We start from the raw sequence: 21,403 nt of genomic DNA, 5'->3' as shown, positions 1-21,403 counted from the left end.
AGGATGCCTTATTGTTGGCATGACACAGGTCTCATGGTAACACTCACCGTTTCTCCAGTCAGTCATTCTTCCAGATGTCCTAAACAGTATGAAGGGCCTCATCAGAGAAAATGACTTTACTCCAGTCCTTTGCAGTCCAATCCCTGTACTTCCTGCAGAATATCAGTCTGTCCTTGTGATGTTTTTCTTGGAGAGAGGTGCTTTGCTGCCGTTCCTGACACTAAGTGCCTCAAAAAGCCTCACAGTGCCTGCAGATCCACTGCCACCTGCCTGCTTCCATTCCTAAACTCCAAGCATTGACTAGACGAGAGTGGGTTGTTATGTTCCCCCTGGCATGATGGCCCAGAAGCGGATACCCATCATGCCAGGGGGAACTGCAGAAGTCTTGAAAAAGAAGGGTCAACACTGTAAATATTAAGTCTTTGCAAAAACTTGTATGTATTTGTCAATAAAACAAACATATTAAAGGGGTTATGCAGGAAAAAAAATGTTTTATATATAAACTGGCTCCAGAAAGTTAAACAGATTTGTAAATTACTTCTATTAGAAAATCTTAATCCTTTCAGTACTTATGAGCTGATGAAGTTAAGCTTGTTCTTTTAAGTGCTCTCTGATGACACCTGTCTCGGGAACCGCCCAGTTTAGAAGCAAATCCCCATAGCAAACCTCTTCTACTCTGTGCAGTTCCCGAGACAGAGATGTCAGCAGAGAGCACTGTTGCCAGGCAGAAAAGAACAACTCAAATTCAGCAGCTGATAATTATTGAAAGGATTAAGATTTTTTAATAGAAGTAATTTATAATTCCCCTCCCCTATTTTCACAGGAGGTGGTTGGGATCGTTAGTGGATCCAACATGTCATCCAGCCTGAGGTAGGTGAGTGTTTAGGGACCCATCCGATAAGAGGCCACCTCCGCGTGGTGGATGGGGGGACACGTTTTGATCAAAAAGAGCCTCCATTTTGTTGACCAATGTGTGCTGCTGCCATTTTCTTTTCTTTTTTTTTAACATAATTTATAAATCTGTTTAACTTTCTGGAGCCAGTTGATATAAAGAAGAAAAAAAAAAAGATTTTTCCTGGATAACCCCTTTAAATGCTTATAACAGTACTTAAGGTACCATAGAAACGTCTGACTAAAAGATAGAAAATCACTAAAGCAGCAAACTATGAAAACCAAAATTTGTGTCAAGCTCAAAACTTTTGGCAACGACTGTAGACTTTAAAGTAGTTTGAGAGCTCTCCCCATTAATGAATACAGAGTGTTTAAGGGGTGCCATTTTTGTCACAAAGCATTAGTAAAGCCAGTATTTCCTCTGCCTGCAGGTGCAATTCCTGGTGGACCATGGTGCGATGATTGAACATGTGGATTATAGTGGGATGCGCCCCCTGGACAGAGCGGTGGGCTGCAGGAATACTTCTGTGGTGGTAGCTCTCCTGAAGAAAGGGGCCAAAATAGGTATGAGAAAGTGTAGTGACCTCCCACCGCTGCCACCCTCTCCCTGGTGGAAACACAGATGTGCAGATGTTTCCCATTCTGTTTAATGTCACTATACGCAGGCTTGCATGTCCTTGTCAGCTTCAGCCGCATATTGTGGAAATGTCTCAATGTGGTCCAAGGACCAGAAAAGCGGCTATTAAGTACAGCACGGAATGCATCGGCCTCAGCCCCTCTTCAGTTTACTAATGCAGTGACTGGCCTAGCAGAATAAGGTCCCTTGTTAATCTCGGTCCCTGTGTGTTGTAATGTCCGTCCCTGGTTAGCCGCGTCCCCCGTCACTGCTGCTTGTTTATTATCTGCTGCTCAGACATTAAGCTTCTGTGCTCGCTGCTTTCTCACTCCTGCTACATGGTTTGTTTTCTCTCCTCCGTCACTCCATCTGTTACTCCCCACGCTCCCTCACTCACTACCTTTCTCACAATTGCTTTTTGACACCGTCCTATTCCTTCACCTTATTCCCCCCGCTCCCCAATTTTTGTCTTTTTTTTATGCTACACCTCCTTTGTCCGTTTTCTTCAATTCACCACCCTCTCTGTGCTATAAATATTCCCTGTCCCCACCTTATATCCCCCCCACTCCTTCCTACCATGTCTTCTTGTCTTACTGCCTTGCTCTTGCTATTTGCCCCTCCTGACTAACACCCCTCATTGATCACATGACACTTTTCTCTCACTTTTCCCCGCCATCTGTTTTATTTCTAATTCTGCCCCTATTTGCTGCTTAAAGGCTGTCAGACCTTACCAAGCCGCCCAAAAGGTTAGAACTTTGCTTATAGCTTTGCTGCGCATGCCTTACCAGATATGCAAATGTACTAAGCACCCATCCACTGAAAGACTAATGAAGCTACTCATTAACCTCCCAACAGAGAGCAGCATTTAGTGCACCTAGCATATGCATTGTGATAAGGAAGCAAACACCTCATATATTCACTTTGCATGTTGATTTAGCTCCCTCTAGTGGCCTTAGTGTTGTCTCTCTGTGACGAGATGACAAATTACTGCTCTGTTCATTACTATTTCTGCCAGAAGTGCTGAATACTGTATATAATCTGATGGTGCTGATACTTGTAGTGCACTATGGCTATGGATTATAATCTGATGGTGCTGATACTTGTAGTGCACTATGGCTACGGATTAGCTGTGTCATTACTCAAAGATGTATTGCAGATAAGAGATTTAGTAAATAGGGCACAAGCCTTTATATATTCTGCTCTGCTTGTTCTGTAACCTAATATTCCATGATCCTAAAAAACTGAATTTTCATAAAGAAATTAAACAATAAAAAGGTGACATCAGTCCCTTAGCCACTTACTATGCAGTCTAGAGGTGATCTTGGCTTTGTACAATGGTTCCTCTATTTTGGGAGGATATAAAAATGTCTTTACTACTAAGGTCCTTAAAGAGTACCTGTCATCAAACCATATTTTCTAAACTAACTCAGATTATATTCCCTATCTACTTCTAACACCCCTCCTGCCCCTAAAAAAAGTTCCCAGCTTTAAAAAGTCCTGTATTATACCTTCCCCCTTGCTCCCAAGCAGGTTCAATGTCACTGAATCCTGCGAGAGCTGTGCCTCGCCATGCCCCACCCCCATTTCCTGAGTTTGGTCTTCTGCCAGGCCATGAGGAGACCAAACTAACTGTTTGACTTGCAGCAGGGAACAGAACAGAGCCACCTAGTGGTCATAAAAAAAAATATATATATATATATATATAAAGGTTGAGAATTTTAGCAGCAAGTAAGTAGCAAAGTGTCTTATAATTACTTAAGGAACAATATATTAAGAGTTTAGTTCGGTGGCAGGTACTCTTTAACGCATTTTTCTCCTCTTGTAATGGACATTGTCCACCACCTCTTTTATATTTGCTTGCCCCTCCTTAGTATATTAGGGCCGCTTAGGTTTCAGCTATAGCTATGCTACAGGTCCCAGTATTTTTTTTTTTTTATCTCTGTACCATTCTACATCTAGCCCTGGTCTCTCTTGTTTCACCTGGTCCTCTCTGTCTCCCATTTGTATGACTCCCAATGTTGTATCTTCTTCTTCCTCTTGATTTTCCCTTCTCCTGTTTGGTTCTACCCTTGCATTGTATTAGTTTTTTTACCCATCATGCATCCTGTACACTACAGGTCCAGCCACCTGGGCCATGGCAACGTCCAAACCAGACATCATGGTCATTCTGCTGAGTAAATTGATGGAAGAGGGAGACATGTTTTACAAGGTGAGAAGACTGGGGGAGGGTTATGGAAGATGAAATGTGTGAGGTACAGGTTGGTTTATACACTACAGATATGCCAAATAATTGGTGGCCTGTACAATCAATTTTGAGAAAGTCATGTAAATTTTCAGGTGAAGAATCATTATTGCCAAGCAATGGTTTATGTGAAAGCTATGCGCTAGACAGCAGTGCCTACTGTAACCATTTATAATATTGTACGGTAGCATGATCAATCATTATCGCCACATTTTATCACCGAGAATCTGCATCTCCATTGTTCCAAAACAAGTGGAATTGAATTGCAATGGACCAGTGTAATAGGAGCATTAAATGCATTCTACAGCTTAAGAAAAACATGTCTGCTTTCTTCTCAACAGAGCGCCACAGGTTGTGTGTGTTACTTCAGTGCATCCCCATTCACTTCCATAGAACTGACCTGTAATTCACACACAACCCATGGACAGGTGTGCCACTGTTTCTGGGGAAAAAAAAGTAGCTATGTTTTTCTAATCGTGGACAGTATATTTAAGGGTGTGTTCATACATTCAGGTCCTTAACACCTTAAAGGGGTACTCCGCCCCTAGACATTTTATCCCCTATCCAAAGGATAGGGGATAAGATGTCTGATCGCAGGGGTCCCGCCGCTGGGGAACCCCGCGATCTCCCTACTGCACCCAGCGTTTGTTTAGAATCTCAGGTGCAGCAACGGAGGGTTGTGACATCACAACCACGCCTGCTCGTGATGTCACAAACACGCCCCCTCACTGGAAGTCATAGGGGATAAGATGTCTAGGGAGGAGTACCCCTTTAAGGTTGAAGGGCGTACCTGTACACCCTCATCCCGCTCCCCTTCTATGACGTGGGGTAGTCCCGACGGTTATCAGCCGCCGGAACCTGTGGCTAATACTGGACATTACCGATCCCAGTGATGCCCAGGATTAACCCCTTAGATGCCGCGATCAAAGTTGAACATGGCATCTAAAATAGAAAAAAAATCTATCCCAGCAGCTCCACTTAGAGGATGGCCCTTACCTGCCTCCACGGTGTCTGATCGTTGGTCTGAAGCTCCAGCCAGCCTCAGCAGACTGGAGCAGCAGAGCACCGATAACACTGATCAATGCTATGCTATGGCATAGCATTGAACAGTGTATGCAATCAGAAGATTGCATGTTATAGTTCCCTATGGGAATATATAAAATGATTTTTTTTTTTTAGTTAATAAATGTGAATTAGCCCCTTCCCTAATAACATTTCAAATCACCCTCCTTTTCCCCCTTTTTACGGAAAAAATACCAAAAAGTCCAAAATTGCATATTTTTGGTCACTTTGCATACCCTGAAAAATGTATAAAAAGTCCTATAAAAACAAATGTAGTACCGACAAAAAATTCAAATCTCGGTGCAAAAAATTTGCCCTCTTACAGCCCCGCATACTGAAAAAATTAAAAAGTTAAAAATAAAAAAATTAAAATTGGTAGCACCCTCATATGGGTCTGTAGGTGGAAAATTTTAAGTTAGAGGAAAAGAAACAAGTGTCTAAAGTCTGTAAAGGCCCAATAGTCATTAGGATTAATAATAATTATTAGATAAATGTGAATGTAGAATAGCCTGAGGTTACACACAAACCTTTTGTAGCAAGATTTTCCGGTTTTACAGCAGCTGTTCAAAGGAAGACATTTCAAGAGATTTATCAATACTGTTTTGTAGGGAAAATGTCATCTAGATTTGTTTACCGATAAGAGCCAGATACAAAAACATGGGAGATTTATGAAAACCCGTCCAGAGGTAAAGTTGACCAGTTGCCCCTCGCAACCAATCAGATTGCTTCTTAGCAATTTGGTTGCTATGGGCAACTCAACAACTTTTCCTCTAGACAGGTCTGGGTAAATCTCCCCCATGTTCTTTCTTTTTGTACTTTATTATTTTTTTCTTACATTATTATTGGAGCAGTCAGAGTTAAAGATCATCTTTAGGACAGGCACATGGACCATAAATAACAATTGCCTGAAGAGGGATTACTGACTCTTTAGGGAGGTTTTTTTTTTTGCCTTGGTCTGTGAAGTGGTCATCGCACAGGTCGGAGGAGGAAGTTGGCTGTGACACCTATTGTGAATAGTGGATCCTGTGTTATCTATATACTGGTGTCACCTTTTATTATAATCCTGCCTATGATCACTAGGAGACAAAACATGTTGGCAAAATATTGGAGAAAAACTGGAGAGATTTTCCCATAGCAACCAATCACAGTTCTGCTTTCACTTTACTAGAGCTCGTTAGCTGAGCTGTGATTGGTCGCTGTGGAAAAATCTCTCCATTTTTTCTCTCACATAGTTTGATAAATCTGGGCCATTGCCTCCAAAATCTGCTCTACTTAATAAATGTGGTGCGTTTTAATTAGTGGAAAAATCTGGCTACAAAAAGTCTGTGTATAGCTCAAGCCTATAAACAGCAGTAAATAAGAAAACTATTCTCGATCATCAGTCACACCACCATAACATTTGTCACCTCCATGATCAGTAAACATTTCTGTCTAGTACACAGCTCTCAACAACCATTGCTAGGTAACACATATGCTCCTCACCCTACAGCTATAATTATTCTGATGGAAATGTCCATCATATCCTCGCTGCATGGCTTCTCAAACTGCTAACCGTCCCATGTAAGGCCCAGGGCTGTGGTGATTTGGATGACACACATTACAGTTAGATCACAGTGCTGCTCAGCTTGCATTGCAGCTAATTCCGATGAATGGGATTTCATTGCATCACATAAGTTACTGCTCACAGGTCGCAGTCACGGCAACTTGCATTTCACAAATTTCATTAGCTGTTTCAGACTAGTTGCACTGCAATCTCAAGCTGCGTGATGTGTGTCGTGACCAAAGTCACCATGTAACCCTAGCCCAAATGCACCTTCAGCAACAAAATTAAGAAAAAAAAGGGTGGAAGAGGAGCGATAGTAAGGAGACATTGCCATATATACATTGCCAACTAATATGGCAGACTTGTCCACCCGATGGATACCAATAGAGTCACGCTGTACACTGCAGATGTATCTAGTTAAAAAAAAGTATACTAGGCAGTGTGAGCCACATTTGCCAATGCCTGCCTACACAGTGCCATGTGTCTAAGCCTTCTGTCAGAAAGGTGTTCTGATGTATGACTAGGAAGAAACTCTAATATGATGTGATCAGGAGATCCAACAAATGATTGAAAATAAGGTGGGGAGAAAATCTAGATATTTTGACTCTTTACAGATGTAGAAATTTGCAGAAAAGTTAGTAGTAATGCAAAGATAGGCTGAAGAGCGAGTAGTGGATGGACATTTTCCAGTGGCTATGGAAGGGGGTTTATTTATAGAGAACATAATGTTTGTGAGATCGAATCCCTTTACTCCCTCAGAAAGGGAAAGTAAAAGAAGCTGCACAGAGATACCAGTATGCCATGAAGAAGTTTCCTCGAGAGGGCTTTGGAGAAGATCTAAAGACTTTTCGAGAACTGAAGGTGTCCCTATTACTCAACCTGTCCCGATGTCGACGGAAGATGAACGTGAGTACTTCCTTTTTTGATACACAAATATTACATCTCAATGTCTATTCCAAAACAGTAGAACATTATTGTTGGAACAGTAAACAGACTTGAGTTACTGACAGCGCAGGTGAATCAGCTATCTGCTTGGAAACCTAAAGCGGAATTATGTATTTTAGTGGAGTTACCTTTAAAATTCTAAATATAAGCAAACAATTGATATAAATTATATGTCATATACAGTAACTGGGTATGCAAACTAAAAATTACCTCATATACTTCTTACTATATTAACTCCTAAAGCATAGCATACATAAACTGGATTCATCACAAAACCTTGAATAATACAAAAATGTCATTTATTGGTCAGTGTATTACTTATAAAATTGGAGGTATTTCACCCAAAGGGGGATAAAACAGCAGGGTGACACTCTGTGTCTCGCAGTAAATGCCTAAGAAGGTGGAATTTTCACACATACACACAGCATAAGACATATCTCAAGTGTAGCAGCTATCACAGGTCAAAATATGCATAATAAACAAATCATAACATGACAACAATAAAAAAAACAAAAAAAAAACATACTAATATCACAAGGCAGCCGAACACCGTAGTGACACCACCCCAGCGTGGAGTTTCAGAGAAAACCTTTGTCGAGGGGTTGTGTCCTCCCAGAAGAATATGACATGTATATTAGATCCAGCCAATGGACAGTAAGCTGTTAAATTATTACCACCTGAATGCTATGGCTCTTATAGGCATGGTCACACCTCGTCCCTACCATTCATTATCATGAATGTATAAATGAAGTACAGCATGCCAAGAAGTAGCGTGAACGAAAAGCAATGTAAAAAATGTCATTTACACATTGCCTTTTTGTCCTTGCCATTCATTCACCTCTTGGCATGATGTCCTTCATTCATACATTGCCACATTGCACCCATCCATTCATGCACACCTTGCACTTTATGTGATCATGCACCTTGCTTATACACATTGCATTTATTAATTGTAGGCTAACGTGTAAAAATATGTGAATTAGTGTATATGTGTAAATAGTGTTAGAGGCCGGCCCCGGAGTTGTCTGTCTGTGTAAGGCTGGGTTCACACTACGTTTTCTCCCATACGGGAGCGCATACGGCAGGGGGGAGCTAAAACCTCGCGCTCCCGTATGCGCTCCCGTATGTCATTCATTTCAATGAGCCGACCGGAGTGAAACGTTCGGTCCGGTCGGCTCATTTTTGCGCCGTATGCGCTTTTACAACCGAACCTAAAACTGTGGTCAACCACGGTTTGAGGTCCGGTTGTAAAAGCGCATACGGCGCAAAAATGAGCCGACCGGACCGTACGTTTCACTCCGGTCGGCTCATTGAAATGAATGACATACGGGAGCGCATACGGTAACATACGGGAGCGCGAGGTTTTAGCTCTCCCCTGCCGTATGCGCTCCTGTATGGGAGAAAACGTAGTGTGAACCCACCCTAATCCTTACAGCACAAAGCACTTTGACTGAGCCTTGTATGTGGGCCTCTGCAGTTCCAGGTGCACAGCAACAAGTGATATGCATGTGTAATACATTATGATCATAAGCGAAATCCACAGATATCAATGTATAGTCAGCTTACACAGAATATATATTATTTGCTTTATTCATCTAACCACTGCAGGATAGCAACATGTCATAGTATAAAAGTAGTTTCTGCCTGATAGTTCACTTAAATGTCCTTCCCACTACCTCAACGGACATGATTAATAGCATTAAACATATACTGCAGTGTTTTAGAATAGTGGTCAAAGGATCGCAAGTGGTCAAAAGAGCAATGTATAGTGGAAAAAAAAATGTTTCCTTGCAAAATGTTTTATTCTGGAAACAAATAATTTCCAATAATCCTGCAAAAAAACAATCCCTTCACAAATAAATATATTGTCCATCCATGCATCATGTTTTAAGGTTACATCATGGTATTTTGACATATACCACTGTAGGTACTTTTACTTTACCATAGAACACTTATTTTTTTTAGGATTTCAAAGCGTAGTTTACCATGTTATTGAGTCTGGCAAACAAAAAAATATACATATATTTGGGGAATTAACTTAACATAGTCACTAATAGGTTACAATGGGGAGGATTTATCATTAGGGGTCTATTGTAGACACAGATCTACCCCTTTACACTGCTTGTCTAATTTACACTCTTGGTCAAAATTTACAAACGTTGTGCACGTCCTTTGATAAATTTTGTGCCAATATAGAAAGCCCCCCCCCCCTTGTTCTACCGTGCACTCCTTCTCTACCTCACACTTCACAGAGCTGTGGCATTTTCCCGCTGTACACTGCTCACGTAGCTAGAAGTGCTGGAGCAGCAGTGTTCGCCGAACAAAACTCTGCACAGTAGTAAAATCATAAATCTTTATAAAGTACTCAGGATGTTTGGGTTTAAAAATATATAATTTTGCTGAACAGTCTGTCCCCTTACCTCTATATGAGTGTTTACCAACGTGAATGCCACCAAGTGTTGGAGTGGAGTGTTGCAAAACTTGGTATGCTGGGAGTAGCAGTTTTGCAAAAGCTGGAGGCACCCTGGTTGGTAAACACTGCAAACAGCTGTTAAATAATCCCATTCATGTCATTGTTTTTTTTTTTTTACAATCCTTTATCACCCGTTTGCACACGTTTGCTTCCTGCATCGTTTTTTATGACGGGAGAAAAGACGGTGCATGCAGTATTTTTTCTCCTGTGAAAAATAACAAACGGATATTTTAAATTTAACATTGAAGTCTATGGCAAACGGATGAGCCGTTAATGTCATCCGTTTGCCCCCGGTTTTTAATATCCATTTCTGAACTGTTATTACTTCTGAGCATGCTCAGGAGACTCCTGCAGTGCTGAGGGACTACTACTACTCTCATCATGGAACAGACTCATTCTCATGATGGGAGTAGTAATTCCCCCAGCTGCTGTTGGCTGGGGAGGCTACATTAGTGTTTGTACTACTACCCCCATCATGGAACAGAGACTGTTCCATGTTGGGGGTAGTAGTACAGGGGATAAGGGATTGATTGCACCGGGTCTCACTTCTGAGACACAATGCGATCAGCATTTATAAAGCATGGGAGCGGTTGGCATGCTGCGCTCTCCTGCGATGTACATACTACTGTGTAAACTTTCATTTTGAAATCCCCCACCGGGAGCTCTGAATGGCCAACACAGAGGAGCCATTCAGGGCTCTCGCTGCCTGCTCCTCACCTTCTTGGAGCAGGGCAGCAGGACATGTCGGGAACTGGTGGCGGTGAATGAATGAAGCCAACATTTCCCGCATGTAGGCTTCATTCATTCATTCATTCACCGCTCACCGACATGTCCCCGCTGCTGCCCTGCTCCTAGCGCAATCAGCGCACCCCAGGGAAATGTCTATTATTCTCTGCTGCTCATCTCCGTACCCAACGGAGGGTTTTGGGTCAAAGTAGTAGTTTAAAAACCCCGCCGGGAGCCCTGAATGGCTCGGTGCCAGCCATTCAGGGCTCCCGGCGGGGGATTTCAAAATAAAAGTTGTACTTTGCAGGGGAGCGCAGCATGCCGCCCGCTCCCCTGCTTTATAACTGCTGATCGCATCGGATTCTGTTCCATGATGGGGGTAGTAGTACAAACACTAATGTAGCTTCCCTAGCCACCTGCAGACTCCCATAATCAGGGAACTACTACCCCCATCATGGAAAGGAGTCTGTTCCATGATGAGAGTAGTAGTAGTCTGGCTGCAGGAATCTGCAGGCGGCTGGTACGTGTACTCCTTGATGTTCTATATTTGCATTAAAAATGTCGTCAATGCGCAAAGTTTGACAGTGTAAACAAACCTTGTGCAGGTAATAAATTAGTGTCGCACGGTGCACGAACAATAGACAACATCTGAAAATGTTCCACCAAAAAAGACGCAAGGGGTAAAATCATTGCTAAATGTCCCCCAATGAATCTACTCAGGTGAATGGCCATCCATGGGTACACCCCCGGTATACATCAGAATACCTTTTTCCTTTTTCAAAGTAATATAAACTATTTTGTTATTATTTTCCCTATTCTCTCTTGATTTGCATTTCCTTGTGTGCAGCTACTGGTGTTTTCTTTTTTTTTTTTTCACTTTCTTTTTTTGGAAAAAAAACTTTGACCTCACTACACATGTTTGATGTTGCAGGACTTTGGAATGGCAGAGGAATTTGCCACTAAGGCTCTGGAGTTGAAACCAAAGTCATATGAGGCTTTCTATGCTCGAGCCAGAGCCAAACGGAGTAGCAGGTGAGTCTATTGGATCTCCCCCCCCCCCCCCCCCCCAAAGCACATTTTGCTTTGATTAAATGTATGTTCACTCCTTCCAGGCTTTTGTCTGATAAAAATGTTTTCTATTCTCATTTTTCTTAAAGACAATTTACAGAAGCTTTGGAAGATCTGAACGAAGCAATCCAGCTCTGCCCTAACAATCGAGAAATCCAGCGGCTTCTTATGAGAGTGGAAGAGGAATGCAGACAAGTCCAGCAAGAGGAGGAAGCGCAGGAGCTTCAAGATGAACCTGAGCCAGAAGTACAAAATGAGGACATTGATTCTACACAGGAAGACATCTATGAAGAAGAGTATTTGGAACAAGACTTAGACAATGTTCCTGTAGGATTACAGAGTGAAGGAAGACAATGTCAGGGCCTTTCAGGCATGCAAAGTCCTCCACAATCTCCTGCACATCGGGATTCTGCTTATATGTCAGGCTCACACCAAGTATTTGACTTTAGATCAAGCAGCTCTGTTGGCTCTCCTACACGGCAAGGCTATCAATCCACTTCTCCATCCCTCTCTCCAACACATCAGAACTCTCACTATCGCCCTAGTCCCCCTCAAACATCCCCTGCTCATCAGAGTTCTTCCTACCGCTTTAGTCCACCTCCTGTAGGAGGCCAGGTAATGGACTACCCTAGTCCACCCCCTTCACCATTACGAAGGGCTCCTCAATATAGAGCTAGCCCTCCTAGTGAAAGTATTGGTATGTATAGACAACAATCTGGTTCCCCAGTTAGGTATCAGCAAGAGCCATGTGTAAGTCAACATCCTGGAAGACCAAAATCTCCACTCTCCAAAATATCTCAGAGGTCTTTCCAAATGTCACAGCTTCCCACTGCAGTTCCACAACCTGCACACAGATTACAGCCAGCTAAGGCACAAATTGTACGTAGCAACCAACCCAGTTCTGCAGTGCATTCTAGTGCCGTAATTCCTGGGGGTACATATGGACAGGTGGCACATGGTATGGCAAGTAAATACCAGACATCCTCTGGAGAGATGAGTCAAAGCCGATTAGTATATCAAGCTTCCCTTGGTGGTCTTATAGCTGATGGACGTCCAATGCAGCATGTACAGGCCAGTTTGAGTGCCGGAGCCATTTGCCAGCATGGTGGCATTGCCAAGGAGGATATACCCCAGCGGCCAACTTCAGCTTATCGAGGTGGCATGAGATATAACCAGACTCCTCAAATTGGGCGTAGTCAGTCTGCATCCTATTATCCAGTATGTCACACCAAGCTGGATCTTGAGCGCCAACCCAGCCAACTTGGTTCACCAGATGTTTCCCATCTTATAAGAAGGCCTGTGAGTATTAATCCTGTGGAAATCAAGCCTCACCCACCTACTCCAAGGCCACTGTTACACTCACAAAGTGTAGGACTTCGTTTTTCTCCATCTAGCAACAGTATTTCGTCCTCTTCCAGCCTCTCTGCCACTTTTCGACCATCTGCCTCTATACAACAAATGGAGATCCCACTTAAGCCAGCTTATGAGCGACTCTGCGATGAGCTGTCTCCTGTGTCCCCGCCCCAAGGAAGTTACCCCAGTGAACCAACACGCTCTAGGACGACCCCATTCATGGGTATAATTGACAAGACAGCACGGACTCAACAGTATCCCCATCATCATCAGCAGAGTCGGACATGGGCTGTCTCCTCTGTTGACACTGTTCTCAGTCCCACATCTCCTGGCATCTTGCCCCAACAAGAATCCTTCAGCCCCCCTTCCTCTATCAGCAACATCGCCTTTTATAACAAAACAAACAATGCACAGAATGGGCATCTGCTTGAAGACGACTACTATGGTCCACATGGTGTGCTGGCTAATGGCTCTCGAGGGGACATACTGGAGAGAGTCACACAGGCCTCCTCCTATCCTGATGTCAAGGTGGCCAGAACACTGCCAGTTGCACAGGCTTACCAGGACAACCTGTACAGGCAGCTGTCTCGGGACTCTCGGCAGGGCCAAACTTCGCCCATCAAACCAAAGAGACCCTTTGTGGAGTCTAATGTGTAGGACTTTATATTTTCCCATCCCTTTTCCCATACAACTCTTTTCCTTCACTGTATGTATACCTCCCTCAAAAACCCAGTAATTGAGCTACTCTTCTTAAGGTATCAGACTTTTCTCCCGATCCCCATCCTTTAGTGTTCTTTTCCGACCCATCTTATTGGGTAGAGCTGGTCTTTTAGTACATTAGGTTGTGCTATGTTTAGCATTGAACAGTTTGGATCCCCAGACTATGTTTATGGACACTTTGCTTTCTCAACTGCCCAATTTACTTGGGATTTTATATTTTAATTTTAATTGAGTAATTGCACTTAGGTCACTAGGATATTCCCACAGCCCTGGGCCCTATAATCCTAGTTGGAGCGAGACCATGTTTTTATTTTTTCCCCTCCATGTGATAACACTTCAGCAGATAATGTGCTTGAGGCTTGCTTATTACCCTGCATGTGGGAACAGGGAAACACAAATCTAAGGCCACTTGCAGCACAATAAGGATCTGGTAAACAAAGGGCTCTACACATAACCGCATTGCAACATTAAACATACATGTAATTGCTCCCAAACAGACTTTTTACTGTATGTGTACATGTAGTGTGATTTTTAAATTTTTTAAATACTTTTTTTACTGGGTCTTGCTTCACAAACCATAGTCTTTAAATCTGTAGATAAGCTAAGCTAAGTATATCTGATGATGTAGCAAATCATGCGAATAAGTCATTATATAGCTTATCCTGCTATATTAATTCTGTCAGCTGACCGTACAATTGAGATAGTCAGTGACCAACAGCTATTTGTCCTGACCGCCCGACCACCTGCCCCCCCCATACACTTGCACTTTCTTGTGCTGTTTTCTGAATAGGGAGGGGGGAGTAAGCAACTGCCAGACACCCCTGGCAGCAGCTTATGTATCTAAAGATCAGAAGGCACAGGCATGTTAAATTCCAACTGCTCGATCCTTTACTCCTTGGCATCTGTGTCAAGGAAGAGTCACCTGGTCTGTAGTGCGTATAGGGTAGAGTATAGGGTAGAGCCTACTATTTGTTATAGCGGACACTCACTGTCAGTGGCCAGAATCAGAGATAACTCTAATCCCTTCTATTAACTTCCTAGATGCCACAGTGAGTAGCGAACATGGTATCTTCTTGGTTACAAAGTGGGTGGCAGCCTCCTGGCTTGCAGTTGCAGGGATTTTAGTGGTAAAATGGCAGCTGGGAGCCTACTGAAGGCTTCTAAGCCTGCCATCTTAGTACTTCTGACACTGACTATCTTTCGTAGCATGTGAGAATTGCTGTTTTTTTTGTCTACCTTTCAGAAAACATGGATTAAAAAAAACACATTCACATTTATCTGAAAATGGCACTAAGTGCACAGAAAATAATTATTAAGACTTCAGGCACAAAAATAGAGTTATAGGGGTCAGAAGATGGCAATGTAAAGTGATTTGTCAGTAAAGCTGTCTGACTGTAGAGCCGAGGATTGCATGTAACTCAGATTCAACCTATTGACCCTCTAAAATCACAGGGTTGATCTAGGCTGTTGTAACCCTTTGTCACCCATTTTCTCCCCCACAAAGCAATCGCAGGGGGCCATTGGTTTGTCGTCAATGCTAGTGATTGCATTCACATTTACCATGATTGTGCTGTTATTACATACTGTCAGAAGTAGGATGTAGTAGTAGTTAATTGGCAAAATAAAATTATGCTGCAATACATTAGTATGTGTTGGGGGGGGGGGGGTGTTCAAATACTTATAAAAAATTTGAAACACCCCTTCTCCGATAAAAAGTCTGAAGTATTAAAATACAGCATTCATTTTGCATGGGGGAAACACCGTAAGCAAAAACAAATATGCAATTCCAGAATAGCTCCTTGAATCCCAAAGAAGGGCTACAACTCACCTGCACATCTGTAGATCAGAGGTCCCCAGCCTTACCCTTAAGGCTCACTTACAGTCAAGGATTTTTATTTTTTCCCTGTTCTATTCCAATAGAGTAATGGAAAAAACCTGGAATGTTGGTGGGCCTTAAGGACTAGGTTGGAGAGCACTACTGTAGATGAAACGAATTAAGTTATAGAGGTCAGAAAAGGGTAATATGCGACACAAGTTAAGAAATGTTATATACATACACCTAGTTTATTAGATAGAGGTTTGTGAAGCAGGATCCTGAAATTTAGCAGCAGCCTGGTGTCTGAGGATAGGTGAACATGACCTAGACAGACAAATGTAGTGGATTGTTTCAGTGTAGAATTCCACCCCAACCAGATGCATATACAAATGAATGAAAGCACCATATGCAGCCATCTTCACGAAGCAGACACAACAACTATCCTACCATGGTTTTCTGCTTGCAAACACCACTGTTCTCAGGTGTCTAGTTACCTTCCCACAGACAGCAGCAGGTTCTCCTAACCGTTCTTGGTTGCCTGTAATGAGAGGCTTAACAAGAAGGGCTTAAGTGTTCTGAGGTATATTTACTGCAGGGCCACGTCTCCATGACACTTTTTACCAGAAGGAAGATCTAATACCTAAACCACTTCAGTTTCAAGGCTTTATGGGTCTAATTTCCATGCTCCATGAACAAATTAGCGGGAGGAAAGACAAAATGTGTTTAATTGTAATAGGAAATAACTTGTCAAGTAATTGTATGGTTGCAAGGGAATGCGCCAAAACATGATTATAAGGATTCCTAATTTAGCTCCCTGACATTTGTTACTTATTTTTTGTTACTCACACAGATATTGGCATTTTTCATCACTGTTGCAGTGGATATTTTTGCAAGATTGAAAACAGCTACTTGTCTTAAGAACCACAGTCCATATGCCTGGTTAAAGAAAGGTGTGCCATAGAAAGGGTCCCAAGTAAGGACTCCACTGTGAACCAGAATAGGAAGTGAATGTGAGGGACTCAGGCTATCCCTGTGCACTTGAGTGGTCAGCCATATGAATGGGTTTTGCAGAATGCTACCCCTGCCCTGTAGCAGAGGAAAAGTTTTGCTGCCAATGGCTTTTCTCAGCTATATCTGCTTTTTGTGGGCAGCTTCTAGCTATTGTGGGAATTATTATTATTATGTCACTGGGGAACATTTATCATTAGGCGTCTATTGTAGACACAAATCTACCCCTTTACACTGCTTGTCTAATTTACACTCTTGCTCAAAATTTACAAAAGTTGTGCACATCCTTTTGATAAATTTTGCGCAAATATAGAAACGTCCCTTGGCTCTACCTCACACTTCACAGAGCTGAGGCATTTCCCCGCTGTACACTGCTCACATTGCTAGAAGTGCCGGGGCAGCAGTGTGTGCCGAACAAAACTGCACAATTAGTAAAATCATAAATCTTTATAAAGTACTCAGAATGTCTGGGTTTAAAAAATATGTAATTTTGCTGAACAATCTGTCCCTTTACCTTTATATCAGTGTTTATCAGAATGCCACCAAGTGTTGGAGTGTTGCAAAACTTGGCATGCTGGGAGTTGCAGTTTTGCAAAAGCTGGAGGCACCCTGGTTGGTAAACACTGTGTACATGTACCAGAGCAGCTGAGTGTGTGATCATGTCTATGTACTAGAAATTAGTGTGCAACATGTGTATGGAGCAGAGATGAATGTGTGATTGTGTAAGCATTACCACGCACACACTCAACTCTGCTACATACACCTGATCACACACTCAGCTCTGCTGCATACACACAATCACACTCAGCTCTGCTGCATACACGTGATCACACACTCAGCTCTGCTGTTCACACACTCAGCTCTGCTGCATACAGCCGTACCTCCTTCTCCCTCCCTGCACATACAGTGGAATTCTTAGGGCTTGTTCACACGGCCTTCTGCATCCATTAATAAATGACCGTTCTGCAATCCGTTTGATAATTTTTGAACGGGTTGCAAACAGCTGTAAAATAATCCCATTGATGTCAATGGGATTTTTTTACAATCCTTTATCACCCGTTCGCACACGTTTGCTTCCTGTTTCGTTTTTTTTTTTTTTTTTTTTATGGGAGAAAGGACGGTGCATGCAGTATTTTCTCTCCCGTCAAAAATAATGGAATAGAAATGGATATTATTAATGTAACATGTCTATGGCAAACGGATGAACCTTTAATGTCATCAGTTTGCCCCCGGTTTATAATATCCGTTTCTGAACTGTTATTACTTCTGAGCATGCTCAGAAGAGGTGATATCAGCAGACTCTTGTAGTGCTGAGGGACTACTACTACTCCCATCATGGAACAGACTCATTTCCATGAAGGGAGTAGTAATTCCCCCAGCTGCCAGCGGCCAGAGTCTGTTCCATGTTGGGGGTAGTAGTACAGGGCAAGGGATTGATTGCACCAGGTCTCACTTCTGGGACCCAATGCAATCAGCAGTTATACTGCAGGGGAGCAGACGGCATACTGTGCTCCCCTGCAATGTACATACTACTGTGTAAACTTTCATTTTGAAATCTCCCGCCGGGAGCCCTGAATGGCCGACACAGAGGAGCCATTCAGGGCTCCCGGCGGGATTTTTTACTTTGACCCCCAAATGTATGCCCCCCCCCCATGCATATTTATAAAAATTCATTGGCCCCAGTGTGTTTATAATAATATTCTATTATTCTCTGCTGCTCATCTCTGTACCTGACTGAGATGAGCATCAGAGAGGCGGTGCGCTGATTGCACTAGGAGCAGGACAGCAGCGGGGACATGTGGAGCGGCGGCAGCGGTGAATGAATGAAGCCTACATGCGGGACATGTCTGCTTCATTCATTCATTGCCGCCCGTTCCCGACATGTCCCGCTGCTGCCCTGCTCCAAGAAGATGAGGAGCAGACAGTGGGAGGAGAAATAAGGGCACTGGGGGGAATAAGGATAAGCACGCTGGGGCCAATGAATTATTATAAACACACTGGGGCCAATTAATTATTATAAACACACTGGAGCCAATGAATTATTATAAATATGCATGGGGGAGCATACATTTGGAGGTTAATTTAGTAGTAGTCTGGCTGCAGGAGTCTGCAGGTGGCTGGTACGTGTGCTCCTTGATGTTCTATATTTACTTAAAAAATGTCAGCATTGCGCAAAGTTTGACAGCGTAAACAAACCGTGCGCAGGTAATAAATTAGTGTCCACTGCATTTTTCGCTCCACGGTGCACGAACAATAGACAACATCTGAAAATGTTCCACCAAAAAAAAAAAAGACACCTAAAAAGACACAATGAGTGACACTGCTCATTGATAAATGTCCCGCCCACCCCTGTACCTAAAGAGTTTAGTCAATTTTAAAAATTTTTTACCATTTATGTATACATGGTAATAAGAAACTTTGTAATAGATCCTATTACATCAGAATGCCTTATGACTTCACTTGAAGATCAAGTTACAGCTGCTAGAAGTTAATGAAAAGTGTTAGGGAAGAGGGAACAGATACAGAGAGATGCTGCTTCTAGTGTAATATATAACCGAGGCTGAATTAACAGCAACACTGCTCTATATTGTCCTCCATGCTGATAATTCTCAAAGCACTGTATTTTTCGCCCTATAGGACGCACTGGCGTATAAGACGCACCCTATTTTTAGGTGCAAAATCAAAAAAATTAAAGATTTTGAACCCAATAGTGGTCTTCAACCTGCGGACGGCTGTCCGGGCATGCTGGGAGTTGTAGTTTTGCAACATCTGGAGGTCCACAGATTCAAGACCACTGCATAGGAGGTAATACTCACGTGTCCCCGCCTCTCCGGACCCGTCACCGCTGCCCTGGATGTCGCTCCATCGCTGTCGCCGTGTCCCCATCGCTCCGGAACGCCTCTGCTGCCGGCCGGGTATCCTCGCTCTCTGTCGCCGCCATCACGTCGTTACACACACTGATGCACGTACGTGATGACGAGGAAGGAGAGCGCCGGCCATACAGGGGATCCCTGAACGGAGAAAACACCGAGGAGGCAGGTAAGGTCCCTCCCGGTGTCCTGTAAGCACTAACCAGGCTATTCAGTCGGGCTGTTCGGGGCCGCCGCGGTGAAATCGCGGCGGTCCCGAACAGCCCGACTGAACAGCCGGGTTAGTGTCACTTTCCCTTCAGACGCGGCGGTCAGCTTTGATCGCCGCGTCTGAAGGGTTAATACAGGGCATCACCGCGATCGGTGATGTCCTGTATTAGCCGCGGGTCCCGGCCGTTGATGGCCGCAGGGACCGCCGCGATAGGGGTGTATTCGCCGTATAAGACGCACCGACTTTCCCCCCCCCCCCCCAGTTTTGGGGAAGAAAAAGTGCGTCTTATACGGTGAAAAATTATTTGAAAGAGAGATGTAGAGGAGCAGGATCTCCCCTTGTATGTGCAGTGTATGGGGCGCACAATAGCAGATACATCCACCTTGGAGCAAAGATCAGGAAATATTTGCTATTAGAGATGGAGCCTGTAGAGAGGGGGGGGGGGGGCACATTAAAAAAAAAAAAGCAGAATATGGGGGAATTTATCATGGCCTGTAAATCAAGTGACTTTTTTTCCGGCATTTGCTTGTGCATACATCACTATGTACTTCCCCCAACTTTATCAAAAATAAAGATTCAAAGTGTGGTGCAGGCTAGGGTGAGATTGATCAAAAGTTTAAGTGGTTGCAACAACTCCTGGGCGGGTGTTCTATTGTTCTGCTTGCAGACATCTTGGTGAATGGGATGGCACTGGCAATCGGTCCACTTGGGCAATTTGTCCATTTAGTATTAGTCAGTATATAAAATGACATTGCCCCTCTCTACAGCAAACTATATAAAAATACATCTGACACTATTTCCTTGTAATTCTAACTTTTGCAGCATATTAGAATTATTTGTAATTTGCCTGCTGGCTATTGATTTAATTGGTAAATAAATTTGTAAGCTTTAAGGTTAATTTTTGCCAGATTCGATTCATTCAGTCACATGACCTTACCAAATTAATTTCTTTTGTTGTTGTTGTTTTATTGGCTTTTTAGAACTTCATCATCAGGTCTCCTGTATCAGGACTCTTTCAATAAAATTGTGCCCTTGTTGCCTACATGTCGTAGAGTTTGGTTTGGACAGGGAGGGCACTTATATGAGGATGATTGTGTACATGTTGGCAGCTTTATACAGCCATATCCTCCAGTGGAGGTACTTACCGTAACCTATTTACTGTAGCAATAATGCAACACCTCTTTTCAGTCATAACCAGGAAAGTTGCATTTATAGCTTTCACTGTTGATGACAAAGGAAATTTTTTTTTTTATCGTTTCCGATAAAAGAAAAGCAATTGGTGCATTCCCTGATACATACAATTATAGACAGTAAATCAATCCATTGCAGTGTAATAACTTTGTCTATTTTCTGTAAACACATCACAGCATCTGTTGTTAAGGACATATCGTTACATGTCAGGATGCTGGCTAGGATAGGCCCTCAATTTGTAGTAGTAGATCAAGCCCTCAGAGTTCACAGTTCAGGGATTTTCATGGTTGTGGCAGGGTCCTTTTTTATTTTTGTATTTCCCCAAATACTCCAGCTTCTGCTTGTGACACCCATGCTGAGAGTGGGTATGGTTTACTTGAAGTAGGCGAATGAGTTGTCTCCGCCATAGGCACATGGCGCTCCACACAAGGTCCATGACCTAGTTCCCTTTTTACATCCCCCCCGCCACCCCAAAGCTCCACCCCTTGCTCTTCCTCTCTGCACACCCCTCTTGCCTTCTCCTCCATGCTGCGGCTGTATTGCACACATAAAGAAAAACTGAAGGAACCTTGTGAGGGGTGTGGGGCATCCTTCCCACTGCCTCCTCAACCCCAAGTCAGAAGGACTTTTCTCTGTACAGTGTATTTATTCAATGCATGGTCCGTTCT

General features: G+C 43.1%; 1 protein-coding gene across 10 annotated transcripts in view; it reads left to right on the top strand.

Moving 5' to 3' along the window:
- The window catches only part of TANC2 (tetratricopeptide repeat, ankyrin repeat and coiled-coil containing 2), a 532,732-nt gene extending 512,966 nt beyond the window's left edge, over positions 1 to 19,766 (top strand). For 9 of the 10 annotated variants that reach the window (XM_056548533.1, XM_056548535.1, XM_056548531.1 and 6 more), the window contains 6 exons: positions 1,323 to 1,455; positions 2,224 to 2,253; positions 3,625 to 3,716; positions 7,114 to 7,260; positions 11,430 to 11,530; positions 11,656 to 19,766. In XM_056548533.1, the coding sequence (XP_056404508.1) occupies positions 1,323 to 1,455; positions 2,224 to 2,253; positions 3,625 to 3,716; positions 7,114 to 7,260; positions 11,430 to 11,530; positions 11,656 to 13,576 (2,424 nt within the window). In that variant the 3' untranslated portion in view covers positions 13,577 to 19,766. The remainder of the gene's footprint in view (positions 1 to 1,322; positions 1,456 to 2,223; positions 2,254 to 3,624; positions 3,717 to 7,113; positions 7,261 to 11,429; positions 11,531 to 11,655) is intronic. The other variant, XM_056548534.1, reaches the window with a different exon arrangement.
- Positions 19,767 to 21,403: the final 1,637 nt, after the last annotated feature.

This window comes from Hyla sarda, chromosome 12, assembly GCF_029499605.1.
Source record: "Hyla sarda isolate aHylSar1 chromosome 12, aHylSar1.hap1, whole genome shotgun sequence".
Lineage (NCBI taxonomy): Eukaryota > Metazoa > Chordata > Amphibia > Anura > Hylidae > Hyla > Hyla sarda.
The sequence above is the reverse complement of the archived record's forward strand: the minus strand, read 5'-3'. Positions and strand labels throughout refer to the sequence as shown.